Genomic DNA, 27,125 nt, shown 5'->3' with positions numbered 1-27,125 from the left:
TGTGTAGAACTCGGAGGTGCCGTGCGTTCGGTACTTGATCGGTCGGATCGTGAAGACGTACGACTACATCAACCGCGTTGTGATAACGCTTCCGCTGTCGGTCTACGAGGGTACGTGGACAACACTCTCCCCTCTCGTTGCTATGCATCACCATGATCTTGCGTGTGCGTAGGAATTTTTTTGAAATTACTACGTTCCCCAACATGATGATCATCCCACTCTTATTTACTTACAACTCAAGAATTACAACTCGATACTTAGAATAAAATATGACTCTATATGAATGCCTCCGGCGGTGTACTGGGATGTGCAATGAATCAAGAGTGACATATATGAAATAATTATGAACGGTGGCTTTGCCACAAATACGATGTCAGCTACATGATCATGCAAAGCAATATGACAATGATGGAACATGTCATAATAAACGGAACGGTGGAAAGTTGCATGGCAATATATCTTGGATGGCTATGGAAATGCCATAATAGGTATGTATGGTGGCTGTTTTGAGGAAGGTATATGGTGGGTGTATGGTACCGGCGAAAGTTGCGCGGCACAAAAGAGGCTAGCAATGGTGGAAGGGTGAGAGTGAGTATAATCCATGGACTCAACATTAGTCATAAAGAACTCACATACTTATTACAAAAATCTATTAGTTATCGAAACGAAGTACTACACGCATGCTCCTAGGGGGATAGATTGGTAGGAAAAGACCATCACTCGTCCCCGGCCGCCACTCATAAGGAAGACAATCAATAAATAAATCATGCCCCGACTTCATCACATAACGGTTCACCATACGTGCATGCTACGGGACTCACAAACCTTAACACAAGTATTTCTCAAATTCACAATTACTCACTAGCATGACTCTAATATCACCATCTTTATATCTCAAAACAATCATAAGGAATCAAAGTTCTCATAGTATTCAATGCACTTTATATGAAAGTTTTTATTATATCCCTCTTGGATGCCTATCATATTAGGACTAATTTTATAACCAAAGCAAATTACCATGTTGTTTAAAGACTCTCAAAATAATATAAGTGAAGCATGAGAGTTCCATAATTTCTATAAATTAAAACCACCGCCGTGCTCTAAAAAGATATACGTGAAGCACTAGAGCAAAATTTCCTAGCTCAAAAGATATAAACAGCATGGTAGCAAAGTAGAGATAAGTATTTCCCTTGAAGAGGAAAGGGTGATGCAGCAAAGTAGAGATAAGTATTTCCCTCAGTTTGAGAACCAATGTATCAATCCAGTAGGAGACAACGCACAAATCACAGAATACCTGCAAAAACAATCAAACAACTTGCATCCAATGCGGTAAAGGGGTTGTCAATCCCTTCACGGTTACTTGCAAAAGTGAGATCTGATAGAGATAGATAAACGATAAAGTAGATATTTTGGGTATTTTTGGTTTATAGATCGGAAAGTAAAAGATTGCAAAATAGTAGATCAGAAACTTATATGATGGAAAATAGAAACTTATATGATGGAAAATAGACCCGGGGGCCATAGGTTTCACTAGAGGCTTCTCCCAAGATAGCAAATAATATGGTGGGTGAATAAATTACTGTTGGGGAACGTAGCATGCAATTTCAAAAATATTCCTACGCTCACGCAAGATCTATCTAGGAGATGTATAGCAACGAGAGGGGGAGAGTGTGTCCACGTACCCTCGTAGACCGAAAGCAGAAGCATTTGACAATGCGGTTGATGTAGTCGAACTTCTTCTCGTTCCGACCGACCAAGCACCGAACGTACGGCACCTCCGAGTTCTGCACACGTTCAGCTCGATGACGTCCCTCGAACTCTTGATCCAGCAAATTGTCGAGGGAGAGTTCCGTCAGCACGACGGCGTGGTGACGGTGATGGTGAAGTGATCCGCGCACGGCTTCGTCTAAGCACTACGTGAATATGACCGGAGGCGTAAACTGTGGAGATGGGCGCCGCACATGGCTAACAATGTTTGTTGTGTGTTCTAGGCGCCCCCTTCCCACATATATATAGGTGGGAGGGGGAGGGGGACAGCCATGGTGCACCCTAAGTAGGAGGAATCCTACTTGGGGGCCTTGTCTAATTCGGCCCCCCTACCATCTTTTCCAGAGAGGGAAGGCAGGGGAAGAGAGGAGGGAAGGAAGGGGGAGGCTGAATTGCCTCCCCTTCCTTCTCTCTTCCCCCTTTCCTTTCCCCTTCCTATTCGGCCAGCAAGGGGGCGCAGCAGCCCATGCTGGCTGCTGTGTTCCCCCTCTTGGCCCAATAGGCCCATATAGTTTGCCGGGGGTAGCCCGGAACCCCTTCCAGTGACCTAATACGTACCCGGTACCCCCGGAACACTTTCGGTGTCCAAATACTATCGTCCTATATATGAAGTTTTACCTATCGACCATTTCGAGACTCCTCGTCATGTCTGTGATCTCATCCGGGACTCCGAACAACATTCGGTCACCAAATCACATAACTCATATAATACAAAATCGTCATCAAACGTTAAGCGTGCGGACCTACGGGTTCGAGAACTATGTAGACATGACCGAGACACCTCTCCGGTCAATAACCAACAGCGGAACCTGGATGCTCATATTGGTTCCCACATATTCTACGAAGATCTTTATCGGTCGTACCGTAATGACAACATATGTTATTCCCTTTGTCATCGGTATGTTACTTGCCTGAGATTCGATCGTCGGTATCTTCATACCTAGTTCAATCTTGTTACCGGCAAGTCTCTTTACTCGTTCTGTAATACATCATCCCGTAACTAACTCATTAGTCACATTGCTTGCAAGGCTTATTATGATGTGTATTACCGAGAGGGCCCAGAGAGACCTCTCCGATACTCGGAGTGACAAATCCTAATCTTGATGTATGCCAACCCAACAAACACCTTCGGAGATACCTATAGAGCATCTTTATAATCACCCAGTTACGTTGTGACATTTGATAGCACACAAGGCATTCCTCCGGTATCCGGGAGTTGCATAATCTCATAGTCAAAGGAATATGTATTTGACATGAAGAAAGCTATAGCAATAAAACTGAACGATCAATATGCTAAGCTAACGGATGGGTCATGTCCATCACATCATTCTCCTAATGATGTGATCTCGTTCATTAAATGACAACACATGTCTATGGTTAGTAAACTTAACCATCTTTGATTAACGAGCTAGTCTTGTAGAGGCTTACTAGGGACACGGTGTTTTGTCTATGTATTCACACATGTATCAAGTTTCCGGTTAATACAATTCTAGCATTAATAATAAACCTTTATCATGATATAAGGAAATATAAAATAACAAATTTATTATTGCCTCTATGGCATATTTCCTTCAGTCTCCCACTTGCACTAGAGTCAATAATCTAGTTCACATCGCCATGTGATTTAACACCAATAGTTCACATCTTTATGTGATTAACACCAATAGTTCAGATCGCCATGTGACCAACACCCAAAGGATTTACTAGAGTCAATAATCTAGTTCACATCGCTATGTGATTAACACCCAAAGAGTACTAAGGTGTGATCATGTTTTGCTTGTGAGAGAAGTTTAGTCAACGGGTCTGCCACATTCAGATTCGTATGTATTTTGCAAATTTCTATGTCTAGAATGCTCTGCAGGGAGCTACTCTAGCTAATTGCTCCCATGTTCAATATGTATCTAGATTCAGACTTAGAGTCATCTAGATCAGTGTCGAAGCTTGCATCGACGTAACTCTTTACGACGAACTCTTTATCACCTCCATAATCGAGAAACATTTCCTTAGTCCTCTTAGGTAACTAAGGATAATTTTGACCGTTGTCCAGTGATCTACTCCTAGATCACTATTGTACCCTTTTGCCAAACTCATGGCAAGGTACACAATAGGTCTGGTATATAGCATGGCATATTTTATATATCCTATGGCTAAGGCATAGGGAATGACTTTCATTCTCTCTCTATCTTCTGTCGTGGTCGGGTTTTGAGTCTTACTCAACTTCATACCTTACAACTCAAGCAAGAACTCCTTCTTTGACTGATCCATTTTGAACTCCTTCAAAATCTTATCAAGGTATGTACTCATCGAAAGTCTTATCAAGCGTCTTGATCTATCTCTATAGCTCTTGATGCCCAATATGTAAGTAGCTTCACTGAGGTCTATTTTTGAAAAACTCCTTTCAAACACTCCTTTATGCTTTTCAGAAAATTCTACATCATTTCGGATCAACAATATGTCATTCACATATACTTATCAGAAAGGCTGTAGTGCCGCCACTCACTTTCTTGTAAATACAGGCTTCACCGCAAGCCTGTATAAAACTATATGCTTTGATCAACTCATCAAAGCGTATATTCCAACTCCGAAATGCTTGCATCAGTCCATAGATGGATCGCTGGATCTTGCACGCTTTGTTAGCACCTTTAGGATTGACAAAACCTTCTGGTTGCATCATATACAACTCTTCTTTAATAAATCTATTAAGGAATGCAGTTTTGACATCCATTTGCCAGATTTCATAAAATGTGGCAATTGCTAACATGATTCGGACAGACTTTAAGCATCGATATGAGTGACAAGATCTCATCGTAGTCAACACCTTGAACTTGTCAAAAACATTTTCGACAAGTCCAGCTTTGTAGATAGTAACACTACTATCAGCGTTCGTCTTCCTCTTGAAGATCCATTTATTCTTAATGGCTTGCCGATCAATGGGCAAGTCCACCAAAGTCTAGACTTTGTTCTCATACATGGATCCTATCTCAGATTTCATGGCCTCAAGACATCTGTTGGAATCTGGGCTCATCATAGCTTCTTCATAGTTCGTAGGTTCGTCATGGTCTAGTAACATGACCTCCAGAACAGGATTACCATACCACTCTGGTGCGGAACGTGCTCTGGTTGACCTACGAGGTTCTGTAGTAACTTGATCTGAAGTTTCATGATCATCATCATTAGCTTCCTCTCTAGTTGGTGTAGGCATCACGGCTACGGTTTTCTATGATGAGCTACTTTCCAATTCGAGAGAAGGTACAATTACCTCATCAAGTTCTATTTTCCTCCCATTCACTTCTTTCGAGAGAAACTCCTTCTCTAGAAAAGATCCATTCTTAGCAACAAAGATCTTTCCTTCGTATATGTGGTAGAAGTTGTACCCAACCATTTATTTTGGGTATCCTATGAAGACGCACTTCTCCGATTTGGGTTTGAGCTTATCAGGCTGAAGCTTTTTCACATAAGCATCACATCCCCAAACTTTAAGAAACGACAGCTTAGGTTTCTTGCCAAACCACAATTCATACGGTGTCGTCTCAATGGATTTCGACGGTGCCCTATTTAACATGAATGCAGCTGTCTCTAATGCATAACCCCAAAACGATAGTGGTAAATTGGTAAGAGACATCATAGATCGCACCATATCTAATAAAGTACGGTTATGACATTCGGACACACCATTTCGCTGTGTTGTTCCAGGTGGCATGAGTTGTGAAACTATTCCACATTGTTTTAAATGAAAGCCAAACTCATAACTCAAATATTCGCCCCCGCGATCAGATCGTAGAAACTTTATTTTCTTGTTACGATGATTCTCCACTTCACTCTGAAATTCTTTGAACTTTTCAAATGTTTCAGACTTGTGTTTCATCAAGTAGATATAGCCATATCTGCTCAAATCATCTGTGAAGGTCAGAAAATAACGATACCCACCGCGAGCTTCAACACTCATCGGACCGCATACATCGCTATGTATTATTTCCAATAAGTCATTAGCTCGCTCCATTGTTCCGGAGAACGGAGTTTTAGTCATCTTGCCCATGAGGCATGGTTCACAAGTATCAAATGATTCATAATCAAGTGATTCCAAAAGTCCATCTGCATGGAGTTTCTTCATGCGCTTTACACCAATATGACCTAAACGGTAGTGCCACAAATATGTTGCACTATCATTATCAACTTTGCATATTTTGGCATCAATATTATAAATATGTGTATCACTACGATCGAGATTAGGTAAACCCTTTACATTGGGTGTATGACCATAGAAGGTATTATTCATGTAAACAGAACAACAACTATTCGCTGACTTAAATGAATAATCGTTTTGCAATAAACATGATCCAATCATATTCATTCTCAACGCAATCACCAAATAACATTTATTTAGGTTTAACACTAATCCTAAAGGTAGAGGGAGTATGCGATGGTGATCTTATCAACCTTGGAATCACTTCCAACACACATCGTCACCTCGCCCTTAACTAGTCTCTGTTCATTTTTGCAACTCCTGTTTCGAGTTACTAATCTTAGCAACTGAACCGGTATCAAATACCCTGGGGTTACTATGAACACTAGTAAAGTACACATCAATAACATGTATATCAAATATACCTTTGTTCACTTTGCCATCCTTCTTATCCGCCAAGTATTTGGGGTAGTTCCGCTTCCAATGACCATTTCCTTTGCAGTAGAAGCACTCAGTTTCAGGCTTAGGTCTAGCTTTGGGCTTCTTCACGGGAGTGGCAACTTGCTTGTCATTCTTTTTTAAGTTCCCTTTCTTTTCCTTTGCCCTTTTTCTTGAAACTATTGGTCTTGTTAACCATCAACACTTGATGCTCTTTCTTGATTTCTACCTTCGCTGATTTCAGCATCACGAAGAGCTCGGGAATCATTTTCGTCATCCCTTGCATATTATAGTTCATCACGAAGTTCTAGTAGCTTGGTGATAGTGACTAGAGAACTCTGTCAATCACTATCTTATCGGGAAGATTAACTCCCACTTGATTCAAGCGATTGTAGCACCCAGACATTCTGAGCACATGCTCACTGGCTGAGCTATTCTCCTCCATCTTGTAGGCAAAGTGCTTGTCAGAGGTCTCATACCTCTCGACACGGGCATGAGTTTGAAATACCAATTTCAGCTCTTGAACATCTCATATGTTCTATGGCGTTCAAAACGTCTTTGAAGCCCCGATTCTAAACCCTAAAGCATGGCGCACTAAACTATCAAGTTGTTATCATATCGAGCTTGCCAAATGTTCATAACATCTTCATCTGCTCCTGCAATAGGTCTGTCACCTAGCGGTGCATCAAGGACATAATTCTTCTGTGCAGCAATGAGGATAATCCTCAGATCATGGACCCAGTCCACATCATTGCTACTATCATCTTTCAACTTATTTTTCTCTAGGAACATATCAAAAACATAGGGGAGCTACAACGCGAGCTATTGATCTACAACATATATATGCAAATACTATCAAGACTAAGTTCATGATAAAGTAAGTTCAATTAATCAAATGACTTAAGAACTCCCACTTAAATAGACATCCCTTAAGTCATCTAAGTGATACGTGATCCAAATCAACTAACCCATGTCCGATCATCACGTGAGATGGGGTAGTCATCAATGGTGAACATCTCTATGTTGATCATATCTACTATATGATTCACGTTCGACCTTTCGGTCTCCAGTGTTCCGAGGCCATGTCTGTACATGCTGGGCTCGTCAAGTTTAACCCGAGTATTCCGCATGTGCAAAACTATCTTGCAACCATTGTATGTGAACGTAGAGTCTATCACACCCGATCATCACGTGGTGTCTCAACACGACGAACTGTCGCAACGGTGCATACTCAGGGAGAACACTTATACCGTGAAATTTTAGTAAGGGATCATCTTATAATGCTACCGCCGTACTAAGAAAAATAAGATGCATAAAAGATAAACATCACATGCAATCAAAATATGTGACATGATATGGCTATCATCATCTTGTGCTTTTGATCTCCATCTCCAAAGCATTGTCATGATCTCCATCGTCACCAGCTCGACACCTTGATCTCCATCATAGCGTCGTGGTCGTCTCGCCAACTATTACTTCTACAACTATCACTAACGCATAGTGATAAAGTAAAGCAATTACATGCGTTTGCATTTCATACAATAAAGAGACAACCATAAGGCTCCTGCCGGTTGCCAGTAACTTTTACAAAACATGATCATCTCATACAATAACGTATATCACATCATGTCTTGACCATATCACATCACAACATGCCCTGCAAAAACAAGTTAGACGTCCTCTACTTTGTTGTTGCAAGTTTTACGGGTTTGCTACGAGCTTCTAGTAAGAACCATTCTTACCTACGCATCAAAACCACAACGGTGATTTATCAAGTTTGCTGTTTTAAACTTCAACAAGGACCGACCACAGTCAAATTCGATTCAACTAAAGTTGGAGAAACAGACACCCGCCAGCCACCTTTATGCAAAACTAGTTGCATGTCTGTCGGTGAAACCGGTCTCATGAACGTGTCATGTAAGGTTGGTCCGGGCCGCTTCATCCAACAATACCGCCGAATCAAAATAATACATTGGTGGTAAGTAGTATGACGATCACCGCCCACAACTCTTTGTGTTCTACTCGTGCATATCATTTACGCATAGATCTGGCTCGGATGCCACTGTTTGGGAACGTAGCATGCAATTTCAAAAATATTCCTACGCTCACACAAGATCTATCTAGGAGATGCATAGCAACGAGAGGGGGAGAGTGTGTCCACATACCCTCGTAGATCGAAAGCGGAAGCATTTGACAACGCGGTTGATGTAGTCGAACTTCTTCTTGTTCCGACCGATCAAGCACCGAACGTACGGCACCTCCGAATTCTGCACACGTTCAGCTCGATGACATCCCTCGAACTCTTGATCCAGCAAAGTGTCAAGGGAGAGTTTTGTCGGCATGACGCGTGGTGACGGTGATGGTGAAGTGGTCCACTCAGGGCTTCGCCTAAGCACTACGTGAATATGACCGGAGGCGTAAACTGTGGAGAGGGGCGCCGCACACGGCTAACAATGTTTGTTGTGTGTTCTAGGCGCCCCTCCCCACATATATATAGGTGGGAGGGGGAGGAGGACAGCCATGGGGCGCCCCAAGTAGGAGGAATCCCAATTGGGGGCCTTGTCCAATTCGCCCCCCCCCCCCCCACCATCTTATCCGGAGAGGGAAGGAAGGGGAAGGGAGGAGGGAAGGAAGGGGGAGGCCGAATTGCATCCCCTTCCTTCTCTCTTCCCCCTTTCCTTTCCCCTTCCTATTCGGCCAGCAAGGGGGTCGCAACAGCCCATGCTAGCTGCTGCGTTTCCCCTCTTGGCCCAATAGGCCCATATAGTTTGCCGGGGGTAGCCCGGAACCCCTTCCGGTGACCCGATACGTACCCGGTACCCCCGGAACACTTCCGGTGTCCAAATTGTAACGCCCGGATAATCATGCTACAGTAATCTCACGCTAATCTTGCCACGTCACCTCCGTTACTGTTGCTAACCTCGCAGCATTTCGAAACGGAGTCAAATTCCAATTTAAAATTAAATCAAACGATAAAAGTTTTCAAACAACAAGACAAAAATGTTCGGTGGGTGCCAAATAATACACTGGTAATTATTGTGGAGAAAACTCCTTTTTAGAAAATGCCTAAGTATTTTAAAATGGATTAAAAGGTGAAAGAAAATAAATAAAAGAAAATGCAAAACAAAACAAAAAAAACAAAAGCCCCCCCACTAGACCTGGCCCAACTGGGCCAAACCCTAGCCGCCCGAATGGGCCGGCCCACCCCGCGCCCCCCTCTCACCATATCCCCTCATCCCCCCCCCCACTCTCCACCGACAGCCACCTCCCACTCCCCCCCGAAATATCTCATCCTCCCTCCCCTGCCTCCCCCGATCTGGATCGGGAGGAGACCACCGTCGCCGACGCGCTCGACCCCGCGCCGCTCGGAGCTCGCCTCACCGGAGCACTCCCCCCCCCCCCCCGCCGGCCTGCTTCCCCTCCTCCCCTGCGTCGCGTCGTCCTCGCCTCCTCCCCGAGCCCCACTGTCGTGACCCTACACCCACGGTGAGGCCACGGCCTCGTCCTCCTCTCTCCCTCGCCCCCGCGCTCGCCGTGGCCCTCGCGCCCGTTGGCCGCGCCGGGGCTCGCCCTGGTCACGCCCCGACCGCACACCCGCGCGCCCGCACGGCCATCGCCCGCGCACGCCCCGACCGCGCGCCCGCATCGGCCACGCCCCGCCTGCCCACCCCCTCGTCGTCGCGCTAACCTCGCCGTCGCGTGCAGGCCCATGGCCTCGACCTCGCCCGCCCCCTCGCTGCTTCTTCCCCCACGCCCGACCGCACAGACGTGCGCCCGCACGGCCATCGCCGTCGTTTGCCTCCCCTCCGCCGATCTCCGCCCCGTCGTCGCGGTGGCCTCGCCCCTCTGCACCACCTCCGGCAGCTGGCCCCGCACCACCGCGGCCTCGCCCCGCTCCAGCCATGGCCGGCGCCGTGCCCCGCCGTGGCCGCCAGCGCCCACGCCCACACCCCGCGCCCGTAACCCGCAGTGCCCCCTGGGCCACTGCCAGTGGGCCTCGCCCCACCTGAGCCATTGCCCACTGGGCCCGACCCCCTGGCCCAATGACAAACGGGCCCCAGCGCCCCAGAACGGTTTTTATAAAAAAATATATAAATAAAATAAATTAATAATAATAAGAATAAATTAATTAATAAAAATAATAAATAAAATAAAAAAAAATAAAAATAAAATAATAAATAAAATAAATTAATAATAATAATAAGAATAAAATAATTAATAAAAATAAATAAATAAATAAATAAAGAAAATAAAAATAAAAATAATTTTAATTAATCATGTTTAAATTAATTAAACAGTAATTATTTAGCTAAACCCTAATTAACCTAAACAGAGAATGACAGGTGGGTCCCACTGGACCCACATATCAGTTTGACTTAGTCAACCCCTGTTGACTGCTGATGTCAGCATGACATCATGCTGATGTCATAAATCCAAATTTCGAATTAAATTAAATAATTAATTAAATTCCAAAAATTAATAAAATCTTTAGAAAATCATATCTTTTAATCCGTAACTCGGATTAAAATATTTTCAACATGAAAGTTGCTCAGAACGACGAGACGAATCCGGATACGCAGTCCGTTCGTCCACCACACCTCCCTAACCTATCGAACTCGCAACTTCCCCCCCCCCCCCCCCCCGGTCCGTCTTTCCGAAAACGCGAAACATCGGGAATACTTCCCGGATGCCCCCCTCGCCGGTACCACCTACTGTCGCGTTAGGACACACCTAGCACCGCTCATTGTCATGTCACGCATCGTCATGTTTATGTTTGCATTGTATTTACTGTTTCTTCCCCCCCTCTTCTCTCCGGTAGACTACGAGACCGACACTGCTGCTGCCTAGTTCGACTACGGAGTTGACGACCCCTCCTACTTGCCAGAGCAACCAGGCAAGCCCCCCCTTGATCACCAGATATCGCCTATTCTTCTCTATACTGCTTGCATTAGAGTAGTGTAGCATGTTACTGCTTTTCGATAACCTATCCTGATGCATAGCCTATCCTTGCTACTACTGTTGATACCTTTACTTGCAATCCTACATGCTTAGTATAGGATGCTAGATTTCCATCAGTGGCCCTACATTCTTGTCCGTCTGCTGTGCTATACTATCGGGCCGTGATCACCTGGGCGGTGATCACGGGTATATACTTATATACTATATACATGACACATGTGATGACTAAAGTCGGGTCGGCTCGTAGGAGTACCCGCAAGTGGATCTTTGTGGCGGAGCGACAGGGCAGGTTGAGACCGCCTAGGTGAGAGGTGGGCCTGGCCCTGGTCGGCGTTCACGGATACTTAACACGCTTAACGAGATCTTGGTATTTGATCTGAGTCTGGCCATTTGGTCTATACGCACTAGCCATCTACGCGGGAGTAGTTATGGGTATCCCGGCGTCGTGGTATCAGCCGAAGCCTTCTTGACGTCAGCGACTGAGTGGCGCGCGCCGGATTGGACTGGAACGCCACTAGGCTAGGTCTGCTTCCGGCCGCGTACGCAACGTGCAGGTGTGCATAGGGCGATGGGCCCAGACCCCTGCGCGCATAGGGTTAGACCGGCGTGCTGACCTCTCTGTTGTGCTTAGGTGGGGCTGCGACGTGTTGATCTTACGAGGCCGGGCATGACCCAGGAAAGTGTGTCCGGCCAAATGGGATCGAGCGTGTTGGGTTATGTGGTGCACCCCTGCAGGGAAGTTTATCTATTCGAATAGCCGTGTCCCTCGGTAAAAGGACGACCCGGAGTTGTACCTTGACCTTATGACAACTAGAACTGGATACTGAATAAAATACACCCTTCCAAGTGCCAGATACAACCCGGTGATCGCTCTCTAACAGGGCGACGAGGAGGGGATCGCCGGGTAGGATTATGCTATGTGATGCTACTTGGAGGACTTCAATCTACTCTCTTCTACATGCTGCAAGATGGAGATGACCAGAAGCGTAGTCTTCAACAGGACTAGCTATCCCCCTTTTATTCTGGCATTCTGCAGTTCAGTCCACTGATATGCCCCTTTACACATATACCCATGCATATGTAGTATAGCTCCTTGCTTGCGAGTACTTTGGATGAGTACTCACGGTTGCCTCTCTCCCTCTTTTCCCCCTTTCCTTTCTATCTGGTTGTCGCAACCAGATGTTGGAGTCCAGGAGCCAGACGCCACCGTCGACGACGACACCTACGACACTGGAGGTGCCTACTACTACGTGCAGGCCGCTGATGACGACCAGGAGTAGTTAGGAGGATCCCAGGCAGGAGGCCTGCGCCTCGTTCGATCTGTATCCCAGTTTGTGCTAGCCTTCTTAAGGCAAACTTGTTTAACTTATGTCTGTACTCAGATATTGTTGCTTCCGCTGACTCGTCTGTGATCGAGCATTTGTATTCGAGCCCTCGAGGCCCCTGGCTTGTATTATGATGCTTGTATGACTTATTTATGTTTTAGAGTTGTGTTGTGATATCTTCCCGTGAGTCCCTGATCTTGGTCGTACACATTTGCGTGCATGATTAGTGTACGGTCAAATCGGGGGCGTCACACAAATACTATCGTCCTATATATGAATCTTTACCTTTCGACCATTTTGAGACTCCTTGTCATGTCCGTGATCTCATCCGAGACTTCGAACAACATTCGGTCACCAAATCACATAACTCGTATAATACAAAATCGTCATCGAACGTTAAGCGTGCGGACCCTACGAGTTCGAGAACTATGTAGACATGACCGAGACACCTCTCCGTTCAATAACCAACAGCGGAACCTGGATGCTCATATTGGTTCCCACATATTCTACGAAGATCTTTATCGGTCGTACCGTAATTACAACATACGTTATTCCCTTTGTCATCGGTATGTTACTTGTCTGAGATTCGATCGTCGGTATCTTCATACCTAGTTCAATCTCGTTACCGGCAAGTCTCTTTACTCGTTCCGTAATACATCATCCCGTAACTAACTCATTAGTCACATTGCTTGCAAGGCTTATTATGATGTGTATTACCGAGAGGGCCCAGAGATACCTCTCCGAAACACGGAGTGACAAATCCTAATCTCGATCTATGGCAACCCAACAAACACCATCGGAGACACCTGTAGAGCATCTTTATAATAACCCAGTTACGTTGTGACATTTGATAGCACGCAAGGCATTCCTCCGGTATCCGGGAGTTGCATAATCTCATAGTCAAAGGAATATGTATTTGACATGAAGAAAGCTATAGCAATAAAACTGAACGATCAATATGCTAAGCTAACGGATGGGTCATGTCCATCACATCATTCTCCTAATGATGTGATCCCATTCATCGAATGACAACACATGTCTATGGTTAGGAAACTTAACCATCTTTGATTAACGAGCTAGTCTAGTAGAGGCTTACTAGGGACACGGTGTTTTGTCTATGTATTCACACATGTATCAAGTTTCCGTTAATACAATTCTAGCATGAATAATAAACCTTTATCATGATATAATGAAATATAAAATAGCAACTTTATTATTGCCTCTAGGGCATATTTCCTTCAACTACCGCCGAGCAATTGATAGAAAAGTGCAAAGTTATGAAGATATCTAAGGCAATGATCATGAATGTACGCATCACGTCCGTGTCAGTAGACCGAAACGATTCTGCATCTACTACTATTACTCCATACATCGACCGCTATCCACCATGCATCTAGAGTATTAAGTTCATAAAGGACGGAGTAACGCATTAAGTAAGATGACATGATGTAGAGGAATTAACTCAAGCAATATGATGAAAATCCCATCTTTTTATCCTCAATGGCAACAATAGAATACGTGCCTTGTTGCCCCTACTGTCACTGGGAAAGGACATTGCAAGATTGAACCAAAAGCTAAGCACTTCTCCCATTTCAAGAAAAACCAATCTAGTTGGCCAAACCAAACCGATAGTTCGAAGAGAATTACAAAGATATCAAATCATGCATAAAAGAATTCAGAGAAGATTTAAATAATATTCATAGATAAGCTGAACATGAATCCACAATTCATCGGATCTCGGCAAACACACCGCTAAAAAGTATTACATCGAATAGATCTCCAAGAACATCGAGGAGAACATGGTATTGAGAATAAAAGAGAGAGAAGAAGCCATCTAGCTACTAGATATGGACCTGTAGGTCTGTGGTAAACTACTCATGCTTCATCTGAAGGGCAATAGGGTTGATGTAGAAGCCCTCTGTGATCGAATCCCCCTCCGGCAGGGGGCCGGAAAAGGTCCCTAGATGGGATCTCATGGGTACAGAAGGTTGCGGCGGTGGAAAAGTGTTTTCGTGGATGCCTCTGGTGGTTTGTGGATATTTGAGAATATATAGGCCGAAGAATTAGGTCAGGAGAGGCACGAGGGGCCCACAAGGGTGGGGGCGCCCTACCCCCCTGAGCGTGCCCTCTGTCCTTGTGGCCACCTCGTGGCTCCTCCGACTTCATCTCCAAGTCTCCTGGTTGTCTTCTGATCCAAGAAAAATCATCGCGAAGGTTTCATTCCGTTTGGACTCCGTTTGGTATTCCTTTTCTGCGAAACTCAAAAACAAGGGGAAAAACAGGAACTGACACTGGGCTCTAGGTTAATAGGTTAGTCCCAAAAATAATATAAAATAGCATATTAATGCATATAAAACATCCAAAACAGATAATATAATAGCATGAAACAATAAAAAATTATAGATACGTTGGAGGCGTATCACATCCGTGAACCTTTGGTTATCATGTGCTATTCCATTTGCTTCACGATACTTTATAAAACCCGAGGCGAGATGTATCGGTATCCTCTTGAGTCATACACATGCTCACTATACCGGTTTTCTCATTACCGGTTTTGTTATTTTTTCTCGTTGACATGTTCCGGCATCCCCGTGACATGGTCACATGTGTCTGCCTAGACGATGATGAATTCTTTCATACCGAGAGGGCCCTAAGAATATCTCTCCATCGCCGGAGGAGCAAATTTCACTCTTGAGTCATCTAGTCCCTTGTCTAACTTTCAGATGAACGTGTAAGTTGTCGTTATGATCACCGTGTTATAGATGACGTTTGAACAACCCCAAAGTCCACCGTACTGTAAGAAGTGACTAGCATACTCTCATGGTCTATGGAACTAAAAACACACGATAACACTTCATTTATAACAATTGATTTTAGACGATATTATCTCAAAGTATAACAAACAAGTTTGGGTCGATTCAATATGTTTGCTCTTTTAACGTCATACTCTCAATGTTGTTTTCGGACTATCGTTACACTTAATAATATCTTAAGATCCGAAAAATATGATCACCAACAACACTTGTGACAGTCTTAAAGGCAAGACTAGGAGCTTAATTTTGCCGTTTGTCATCCACACGTACATATGAGCTTTCCACTAAATCGCACATTTAAGGATCATAGCAGTTTTATAGCATAAAATATAAACTCTTAATTATGAATACAGAAATATAATAATACAATATTATTGTCTCTAGGGCATATTTCCAACAGTTCCACAAGAGAATAAAAAGGTAGGATGGAAAATAATATTTTTGTACTTTTGGAATAAAACAAAACTGAAAATAAAGTGTGTGTAAAAGTTGTTGGAAGGTGATTCTTATGCTAAAAATTGGATTGTGGTTCATATGTTCACCAAGTATAATTCTCCAATACATAAAAGTGCGATAGGTAACATAATCATGTGCAAAGGTACATAATGAAATATTTCATGCTCATGTCAAACATATGAATGTGTTGATTCTACATACGCAGTACATCCGTAATATTACTAGACTGGGATACCCTCTGGCCTCTGCATCTTATAGCTAAATAGCCCGTCCATAGATCAAGATCCTCTGCATCATCTGAACATTAACTGTGAACCCATGTGATTACTTTGAGCAAAATGACATATTGTTGTGTTTACGGGATTCCAATGGACCCTCTAATAAACCTTAACCCTTAATGACAACAATTCAATTCAAATCTTTTCTACTTTCTGTCGCTATGGTGGTTTACTTTTGCAAAATTGAACCCAAGTAATGAATATCTCTCCCACTACTGATTACCGATCTAAACTGCCCAAGAGTAAACAAGTAATCGGAGAGAAATATACATTTATAGATCAAACAAGATGTCATGCATTAATCTGAACATAAAAAGTAATCCATCACACGATCAACACCATTGTTACAGATACATCAAATTAACCATAATCATGTAGGAAAGCTCGTATGACTATTGTATTGATCATTTAAACACATCAAGATGAAGAGATTACAACTTTGGCGTAGTGAGGGGGTAGACTACTCACAACTCATCTTTGAGCGTGAGGATTGAGGTTGATGATGGTGAAGATGACTTCCCCTCCGACAGTTCAAATCAGGACTGGACTAAAAAGGAAGATTGCCTCGAAAACGCGACGTGGCAGTAGCGAAAAAATGCTCGATATTTAGGGTTTCGGAGAATATATAGATCATCGAGCACCGGAGGCAACCTGGGGGGGCCCACAGGCTGTAGGCGCCCCTGTAAGGTGGGCACCTAGACCATGTCCCCCACCCCCCAAAGGGCTGGGCCCTGGTAATCATTTTTCTCAGATTTTTCTCTGAAATACCAAATACACAAAAACAGGAACTTACACCAGAAATTAATATGTTAGTGCAATAGAAATTTATAAAGAAGCATGCCTCAAATGTTTGTAACTAACAATGTAACATGAATCATACAAAAATTATAGATACATTTAAGACGTATCGACATCCCAAGCTTACTACAAAAATTATAAATAAGTTGACATTTAAAAATGATGCATGATTGATCTCTAATGCAACTATTACATTATCATGGGCTACGGCTGTGACATCCAATACACAGAGAGATGTGAGATCAGAGGAATCCTACATTTCGAAGAGCAACTTCCACCATATGACCATACTCCATTAACAATCCAAACTAGCTAATGCCCTCACTAATCCACTTATGCTCGTAGGGAATTATTATAGCAGGTGTAGATTCACTCAAATATGGAGATTTAAGTTCCCATCGTTAAATAACTAACCAGAGTACATTTTCCTTTTGTCCTAAACTATATCTTCAACATGTATTACCACATTAAAACTTCATGGCGAATATATATAACCATAACTCTACACGCACACATGCAGATGCGATACTGCTAGTTATTATTAACCAGACATAAAATCATTCCCGTGTGCAAGACATAAAATCGTTCAAGTCCAACAAAGTACAGAAGGTAGTATCAAGATCGACATTCAAGTTACCAACTACAGAACTATCAGGGTTAGATGCTCACTGAAAGTCTGACATCTCAAGCACAATGTTCCAAAATGATCATGTATTGTTTACAGTAGTTACTGATACGGGCTTCCATCCAGAGTTTCAAGAACAATGGATAACAACAAGAGAACAAGAAGGGTCATTGGCTGCTCCTAATAAGCTTTGGTTTTATCATTCTGATCCATCAGGGAAATGATCAAGTGCATTCTGCTTTCCATTAACATAAAATTCAATCACTGCTTTCATGCGCGCCTCCTTATCAGGATGGTAGTTCAAATGCACAATCACTGGCTTCAACTTCCGCAGCTGAGCACTTTTCCTCACTGTCTTGAAGAGAACTTTGCTGTTCATAAAGAGATATATATCCATGGTTCTTTTGGATGCATGTAGGCCTTCATAACCAGGATGTGAGGGGAAAAACAGTTCCTCGTTAAAAACAGCCTGGTCCCATGATTTGGGTTCACGAGAAAGGCGACCAGCTACCCTATCCAAAAGCTCAATTGAAGGAATTGTTGGCCTTATGAAGAAAAATCCAGAATTAAAAACCCATATGCGCATCGTGTGTGCGTATCTTGCCCAGCCCATTGAAGGCTCATCAAACACATCATTGAAACCATAGGCTGTCATATTGTCGTGGCCATCACTCATGGACTCTATATCAGAATCTCCGTAAAGATGATCAAAGGGATTCTGGAAGAACATGATATCAATATCAGAGAGGAGAACACTGTACCCAAGCTGCAAGAATTCCCTCAAAATGCGAAACTTCAAAGCAGAAACAGCATGGTTTCCACCTGTCTTCCCTATGCTGTCAATGCCTTCATCAGGATCCCGCCGATAAACTGGGACGTCTTTGGACTTGCAGAAGTTCTCTATGCTGTCATCTAATGCAACAACCAAGTAATTTGTGATTCCAACTCTTTTGATATTAGTAAACCACATCTCAAGCGTCTGTTTCACGTTAGAATTTGCCACTGCAACGATGATTTCTTTCTTCACAGCAACCTGTTGCAATATCTTAGCCAGTCTGGGATTGGTGGATTCATCAGGCATGACTGTTGGATTTGTTCTAAGAGCCTTCACAGTACCAAAAGGACCAGCACTATACAAAGCCTGGTTTTTTCCTTGTCCAGCCATTTGAAGCTTCATCGAGAGTTCATTGATCTGCTTCCTGAAGTCAGCATTTTTTCTCTCCAATGATGCCAACTGTGACTGTAGGTTGGTAACTTCCTCCGATGTCTCACAAGTAACTGAGTCAGCCTAACATATCAAAAATATAAATGTAAATAGCAGCATGTGAAGAGAACATCTTAAGCAAAACACACCTTGGTTATAATAATTAAACAACCAACAACAGATATGTAAATATATAAGCCAACTGAAAGATTATGAACATCGGATTTTGTACATAGATGCACATGATCCTTTTTTACCATCAAAGGGCAGTTGGTGTCTTGGTGACATGACTTTCATCTGAGTCGCTCTGGGGTAGCGACTCGGAAAAAGTCGAGCCTGCAGTTGCGACTAGTTGCGACTCGCGACTTGAGTCGACATTTTTTTGCGACTCATCGACTAGTCGCGCGACTCGAAAACCATGCTTGGTGATGATGGTACGTCGTCTACCTCTCCTCTCATATAAGACATGTGGGCCTTACCCCAAAACATGTGGAAGGTGCAGATTGTCAACGCACGATTCAAGGGACCTTCCATCATTTGTAGATATATGACCAATTGACCATACATGAACATAAAAAATTTAGGAATGCCATTTTGGAAGGTGCAGATTTTGGAAGCATGATTTAATGTATATAGCTTTCCATCATTTCTAGATATATGAACATACAGAACTTCTGAATGCCCCTGTAAAAAAAATAGGAATGTGTTATTTAGAATCTGTTTGGTGCTGGAGCTCGGCACCTCTGGGTTCAGGTCCTCACGTGCTCGAAGGTGGCCTTGGCGGGCAGGTCGCGCGACTACGGTCTTCGCGGAGTGAACGCCCCTCAAGCAGCAGTATGGCGTGGAGCTCTCCAAGTGTGGCGCATCTATCCGGGGGTAGGAGGGGTGCACGGAAGGAGGAGCGGCGTCGGAGGTTTGCATGAGGGTGGCGGAGGGGGAGAGAAGTCAAGGTTGGGAGCGCGGAAGATGGCGAGGGAGTTGCGGGGAGCTCGCTGGACTCCATCCGTGCGGCATCAGGGTAGAAGAAAAGACGAGCGCCAGGAGAGGCGGAGAGCTTGCCGGATGCCATGTAGTGGCGGCGATGGAAAACGGCGCACGAGGGGAGAAACAGGAGAATAGAATGCCCACTATATTTTCCCTACTCTGCCTAAATATAAAGGCAAGTTAGGTGTTTTTAGAGGGCCCTCTAAAATTATTAGGGATAGAGAGCCACTTCGGGAATCTGCTAGAATTGTTCTTAGAGGCCTATAACAATGATATATGACTATTTTGGTGCACGAAGGTTAAGGTCCCACAAGTCATTGCCTTTAGAAACGTTATTTCAAAATCTAATATTTTATATCAAGAAAGGATGCTTGGCTTCGGGCAATTTGGCAAAGCAAAAACTAGTTGGAGTTTCTTTGAAACCTAAGAACAAATGGGAATAATGGGAAATATAACTACTGAGATACACACTTATTTTAGGAATCTGCAAAGTGCAATTAACAAGGAAAATCATCTGAAGGTGAAAGCCAAAACAACATACATGGGCAAGGCTTACAGAGTAGTGTAGACAATTAGGTGAGAACCATGGAGCACCTAGATGTCTGAAGCTAACAGTTTTATTCTCTATCTTGTCAGGTTGTTTGCAATTTCCACTCCTCATTGCTACCAAGGTGCATGCCTGTTTTTCCGGGCCAAGTTCCGGGCGGGTTCCGGGCTAATCAGAGAGATTGCACGTATGTGCAACTCCTCTGGAGACCCCGGAAACTGGCCAGACTTGTCAACGGAAGTTCCGTAGTACGGAAGTTCCGGGCAGGTTCCGGGCTCTCCAGATTGCACACATTGTAAACTGTCTCTGGTTTCCCCGGAAGCTGGCCAGACCTGCCCCGGAAGTTCCGGGGTTCACAGAACCCTGGTCAAGGTAGGATTAAGACAGGCTCTCCCCTCGGACATGAAGAATAAATTCAGTGCATATGTTTATGTGTACGTGTACGTAAAGTTGATTCCCACTGTATCTTCAGGGTGCACCCCCTCTTAATAGTGTGGTTGCCCTATGAACTCTGATAAACAAAATTGGAAATCAGGCAACACTTCTTTTTCCTTTTACGAGTAGAGGGGCATCCATCCATGCATCCTTCCATGTTATGGTGGCACTGTTTACAGACTAGAGCATGTGCTTAGATCACTAAGATATGTTGTCATAAATACCAAAAATTATCAAGAGCATAAATGCCCTTTCAGTTTTGCCTGTTACGGTGTAATTCATTCCCATTGTGTTATTTGATTCAGATCACTGCTAGGACATTGACTGTATGGCACAGCTATAGGCACTTGACAACAAGCGCACGGAATATCGTTTATTCGTAGATAGACAAAATAATGAAAAAATTTGTTGCTAACACGAACCCCTGCACAAGCTACCGGCTGCAGCCATTGCAAAATATAGTAGTGCTTGTGCAAAGGTGATTATTTTCTGCAACACAAATCGAGCAGCATGTGCTGCCAACATCGCTGACCAGCATACAAGTGTTCAATCATTTCACAGCATACAAGTGTTCAATCATTCCACCGACTACTTAAGCAGATGTAATAACCAGCCCAACGACATCCTTAAGTAATCACAAAGCATAGCAGAAACCAGAAGGATGTAGCAAAATGCAGACATCGCCTTCTTCCACTACAATAATCATATTTTTGGATGTACAACAGCTAAAATGCTAGCAATCTCTGAGCATCGTGTATCCATTCTGAGGTTGTGACATTTTTTATGCTAATCTAGGCAATTACCTTCATATCACTGGAGCATTTTAAGTATTGTCCACAGTCTGCTCGTAATTGGTCCAAACGGGAAAATGGACGCCATCATTCCCTAACACATCTGAGTCTCACGCATACCTGGTTGACTTAGATTCTAAGATTCATCCATTGTCGTTACACTGTTGCAAGCGTCCAACAAGAATCATATATGAATATTAATCTCACACTAAGCGGACCAACACTAAAAAACCTTTCAATCAAGATACATCACAAAACCAACAAGTCATCTACCTTCCGTCTACCAAGAAACGAACAGGGAAGGAAGAAAGGAGAAGAAAGGAGGAATAGATTACCCGGCGACGCCAGTGGAGGGCGGAGTCGGTGGAGCGGGAGATGAGGCCGTCGGGGTAGAAGAACGCGCAGACGCAGCCGAGAGTAACGCCGACGGCCACCGCCGCCGCGATGCGGGACCCGCGGGACGGCGGCTGCCCGCTGCCCAAGCCGGTGCGCATCAGGGGAGGCTCGCGCCGGCCGGCCATCTGCCTCCGTGATGCCGCCGCCGCCACCGAGATCTGGCGAGAGCTATGGAAACGGCGGAGGCTTTGGTGGATTCCCTTCCCGTCTTCTTTATGGAACGCGTGGTCTAAGCCGAGACGTGACGACCGGTTTGCTTTGTTTAAGTGGAACGAACTGTGCTGTTGGCACACTGGACGGCAATTTTTGCCTTTTTGAGCTGGACAAATGTACCAATTTGAAATGATGTTTTATTTAGAAAACATACTAACTCTGTCAAAAATGCTCTTATATTATGAGATGGAGGGAGTGGTAGAATATGTGAAAGATCGTGGATGTCGTCTAGAGGGGTGAATATGCCCTTTAAAATAATTACGGTTTAGACTTGGACACATGCGGAATAAAACTAGTGTTTAATTTGTTAAACATAAAACTTAAAACAACTGGACTCACCTATATGCACTAACAACTTATGCTAAGCAAGATAAACAACTATGTGATGGCAAGATATATAACATGAAACATTGTGCCTATCACAAAGTAAAGTGCACAAGTAAAGGGCTTGGGTAAGATATAACCGAGGCACGCGGAGACGACGATGTATCCCAAAGTTCACAACCTTGCGAATGCTAATCTTCGTTTGAAGCGATGTGGAGGCATAATGCTCCCCCAAAAGCCACTAGGGCCACCGTAATCTCCTCGCGCCCTCGTATAATGCAAGATGTCGTGATTCCACTAAGGGACCCTTGAGGGCGATAACCGAACTCGTAGAAATGGCAACCCTTGGGGCGGTCACCGAACCCGTACACTCTGACAACCCTCGGGGACGGTCACGAGAACCCATACAAATTGCTCGGGGCAATCTCCAGAACCTAATTGGAGACCCCGACGCTTGTCCCGGAGCTTTCCACCATAATGATTGAGCTCCGCGACACCACCAAACGTCTAGGACGCCCAAGCACCCAAGAGACACAAGCTCTAGGGTGCTCAAACACCCAAGAGTAATAAGCTTCTCAACTCTCACTTTCACGTATCACTGTGGAGAAGTCAAACCGATGCAACTAATGCAATGGCAGGAACACACGAAGTGGTCAAGTCCCTCACTCCCAAATCCCACCACAACAACAAAAGCTATGGAGGAATATGAGAGGAAGAACAAGGAGAACACCGAAAACTCCAAGATCTAAATCCAAGGGGTTCCCTTCACTTAGAGGAGAAAGTGATTGGTGGAAATGTGAATCTAGATCTTCTCTCTCTTTTCCCTCAAGAACTAGCAAGAATCATTAGAGGCATTAGGAGATAGCAAGCTCAAAGAAGGTCAACAATGGGGGAGAAACACGAGCTTGAAGGATAGGGACCATTGGGGAAGAAGGCCCACTTAAATAGCCTCCCTCCCCGAATCCAACCGTTATGCCCACAAGTCGTGCTCAAGCGGTACTACCGCTCGGGGTAGCGGTACTACCGCTTAGCACGGTCAAAACAGCCCAACGAAACAGAAAAACAAGAGTAGTAGTTCTGCCAAAGAGGTACTAGCAGTCGAGGGAGCAGTACTACCGCTCGGGCGGGCAGTACTACCGCTCGAGCAGTTCGGGCAACAGAAGCATAAAAGTAAGCGGAAGTGGTTGCGCTAGAAGGAAGCGGAAGTACCACGCAAGCGGTACTACTGCTCGGGGGAGCAGTACTACCGCTTAGCACTGAAAAACTATCCAAGCAAAACATAAGGAAGCTCCAAAACTGAAACTTCTATAACTCCTGCAAACGGACTCCGAAATCAGCAAGCTCAAACTTGTTAGATAGAACACGACAATTACTACCCAAGCAAAACAGAAGGAAGCTCCAAAACTAAAACTCCTATAACTCCTGCAAACAGACTCCGAGATCAACAAACTCAAGCTTGTTGGATAGAAGAAATGGCAGGGGGAGTATGCCTATGATATAGAGGTGTGAAACCTCCATCAGAAAAGAACCGACATAAACTCCAACATCGAAAACATCATAGAAGATGCATATGAACTCCGTTTTTTATGAACTCGAGCTTGTCATGAAGATGAACATAAGCTCTAAAACTCACAAAGAGAAACACCAAATAAGAACCAAGAAAGATGATGCAAGGATGCAATGGTTTGAGCTCTCCATGAATGATACGATCATGAAAGTGCGTTATATCGACTAAAGGGGGTGAATAGGCGATTTTTATGAATTCTTCACTGAGGAATTTGCGGGTGAGGAAATTCCTTTGCGAAGAACTACTAGCAGCGGAATAAGTACTCAAAAGTAAACATAAAAAAACACAAGCATGGTCATCATGATGAAATGAAGACAAGCACAGAGTACCGAAAGCGTAAACACAGGATGAAGACAAACAGACTAAAGAAATTGAACTGAGGAAATTGAGAAAGTCTTCAGTCAAAGTCTTCAAACACAGATATGAACAAGCACACAACACAGTTATGAGGAAATGAAAGAGTTGAGGAAATAGAACCAGTAGGCTTGGTGAAGACAATGATTTGGTAGACCAGTTCCAACTGCTGTCTCAGTTGTACATCTGGTTGGAGCGGCTAGGTATTTAAACCTGAGGACACACGGTCCCGGACACACAGTCCTCACTGTATTCTCCTTGAGCTAAGGTCACACAGACCTCACCCAATCACTCGTGGTAAGTCTTCAGGTGACTTCCAAACCTTCACAAACTCGGTCACTCGGCGATCCACAATTCCTCTTGGATGCTCTAGACCATGACGCCTAACCGTCTGGAAGAAGCACAGTCTTCAAAGGTAACAAGCGTCTGATCCACGCAGGATCAATCTCTTCAGTGATGCTCAATCACTTTGGGTTTGTAGGTGTTTGGGTTTGGGTTTTCCTCACTCGATGATTTTCGCTCAAAGTCCTCGGAGGATGGGATGCTCTCAAATGACAAGTGTCAGTTTCTCTCCGAGCAGCCAACCAGCTAGTGGTTGTAGGGGGTGGCTATTTATAGCCTAGGGAGCAGCCCGACATGATAAGACATAAATGCCCTTCAATAATATGACCGTTAGGTGGGTAGATATTTTGGGACAGCTGGCACAAGGCACAGCAACGGTCGGAAATTTGAGTATCAAATTCCTCAGGGCTAGCATGTTCCTCACTGTGTAGGCAATCCGCACTGGCGAATTCCTAACTCCTCAGTCAGAACAAATTCCTCAGAGACCAGAAGAACTCTGTCACTGAAGAATATGATTGAACTGTATGAGATTTCCAATGGCTTCACTCGAAGGGATTGGTAGGTGTAGGATTTTGAGTTGAGCATCACATGGAAATTTTTCCTTAGTATTTCCTCGACCCCCTTTAACAGTACGGTGTTTCCTATGACTCAAGAAAGAGAAAATGAAACTACGAAAACAAAAGTCTTCACGCTTCATGTTCCTCAATTAAATACGGAGTCTTCAAGGTCACACCAATTTCTTCACTTTCAAAATCTTCAGAAAGTCTTCAAAAATCCAAAGTCTTCAGTCGAAGAACTTCATTTTTAGGGGTCGACTTTCTCTGTAAATATCAAACTCCTCATAGACTTATAGACTTGTGTACACTCATAAACACATTAGTCCCCTTAACTATAAGTCTTCAATACACCAAAATCACTAAGGGGCACTAGATGGACTTACAGTCTCCCCCTTTTTGGTGATTGATGACAATATAGGTTAAGTTTTCAACGGAGATAAACATATGAAGTGTAAATACTGAAATTGAGGAATTTGATTGCAAGATATAGAAGAACTCCCCCTGAAGATATGCATAGTGAGGAATTTGCTTTTGAAGCAATGCACACTTGAAGAGTAAAATCATGGAGATCTCCCCCTATATCTTGTAATTCATACACGCATTTGACACAATATGAAGAATTTGAAATGCATGATGAAATATGGTGACTGATGTAATTCAGCATGCGTGCATAAACATTAATGAGGAATAAGCAGGAAAAAACAGCAAAAGTATCAGGCCACCATAGAGTTTAAGTTTATAACTCGATCCAGCAAAGTCATCAGAAGAACGAGAGTTGTAACTTAGCAAAAAAGATGCCCATATAACCATATAAGATAGACCCGCTTGAAGACTAACTCAAATTTCTCCCCCTTTGTCATCGAATGACCAAAAGGATCGAAACTGAGGACTAACGCCCCTGAAGAATATCAAGTTGATGAAGGAGCGCCAGCGTTGTTGGGGTCGTTTGTTGTAGTAGGGCCTGCCGTAGTGTCGTCCAAGTCTTCATGCTCGTCGGTGTCGCGCGATGAAGAATATGAGCTGGCCACCAAGGAAGGAACCTTGACCTTCTTGTATTTCTTCGGTGGAGGAGCAGACCAGTCAAAATCTTCCTTGAGACCCATTTTCTTCAGATCTTCTTCGCTATAAATGTGAGACAGAACAGCCCAGGTGCGGTTGAGGGTTTCATGAAGGTAGTAATGGTTTTTCTTCACTGCATTGTGGGTAGCAGTCATGTTGTGAAGAATTGAACCAAACTGACGCTTGACCCATTTGTGATTACGATCAACCTTCTGGTGAAGACTGAGGAGAAGCTCACGATCAGTCATCACCCTGGGAGCTGTGCCTTGAGGATTTTGCTTGGGTGCGTTGGCGGCAGAGTCATGAGTGGCAGAGTCATCATTGGTGGAATAAGATGCAGCTTTGCGAAATTGACCATCCAATAGACGAATGCCTTCATCAATAACAGCAGTAGCCTTGCCCTTGTCATCAGCTGAGGAATAGGTCCGCTTGAGGACTTCAATCGGGGGCAGGTAGCTGAGGTGATTCTAAAAATCAGCCTTGTAGTTGAGTGAAGACCTTGTTCTGATGAATCTCATAATCCACGGAGCATAAGGCTTCAACTCAAATGGTGACATTGCGACATTGGCCAGAGTCCTCATGAAGAAATCATGGAAGTTGACGGGAACGCCATGCATGATATTGAAAAGCAGATTCTTCATGATGCCAACGACTTCTTCTTCATTCGAGTCATGGCCCTTGATAGGACTCAATGTCTTCGTCAGAATGCG

At 44.0% G+C, this 27,125-nt stretch overlaps 1 protein-coding gene across 1 annotated transcript; it reads right to left on the bottom strand.

Annotated features, from left to right (window-relative positions):
* Window positions 1–17,558: 17,558 nt before the first annotated feature.
* LOC123052243 (arabinosyltransferase RRA2) lies at window positions 17,559–22,244 on the bottom strand. The gene is made up of 2 exons (XM_044475368.1): window positions 21,939–22,244; window positions 17,559–18,930 (listed from the first exon to the last, which is right to left on the bottom strand). The coding sequence occupies exons 1-2, from the start codon at window positions 22,122–22,124 to the stop codon at window positions 17,842–17,844; spliced, it is 1,275 nt and encodes a 424-aa protein (XP_044331303.1). The 5' UTR covers window positions 22,125–22,244; the 3' UTR covers window positions 17,559–17,841.
* Window positions 22,245–27,125: the final 4,881 nt, after the last annotated feature.

This window comes from Triticum aestivum, chromosome 2D (assembly GCF_018294505.1).
Source record: "Triticum aestivum cultivar Chinese Spring chromosome 2D, IWGSC CS RefSeq v2.1, whole genome shotgun sequence".
Lineage (NCBI taxonomy): Eukaryota > Viridiplantae > Streptophyta > Magnoliopsida > Poales > Poaceae > Triticum > Triticum aestivum.
The sequence above is the reverse complement of the archived record's forward strand: the minus strand, read 5'-3'. Positions and strand labels throughout refer to the sequence as shown.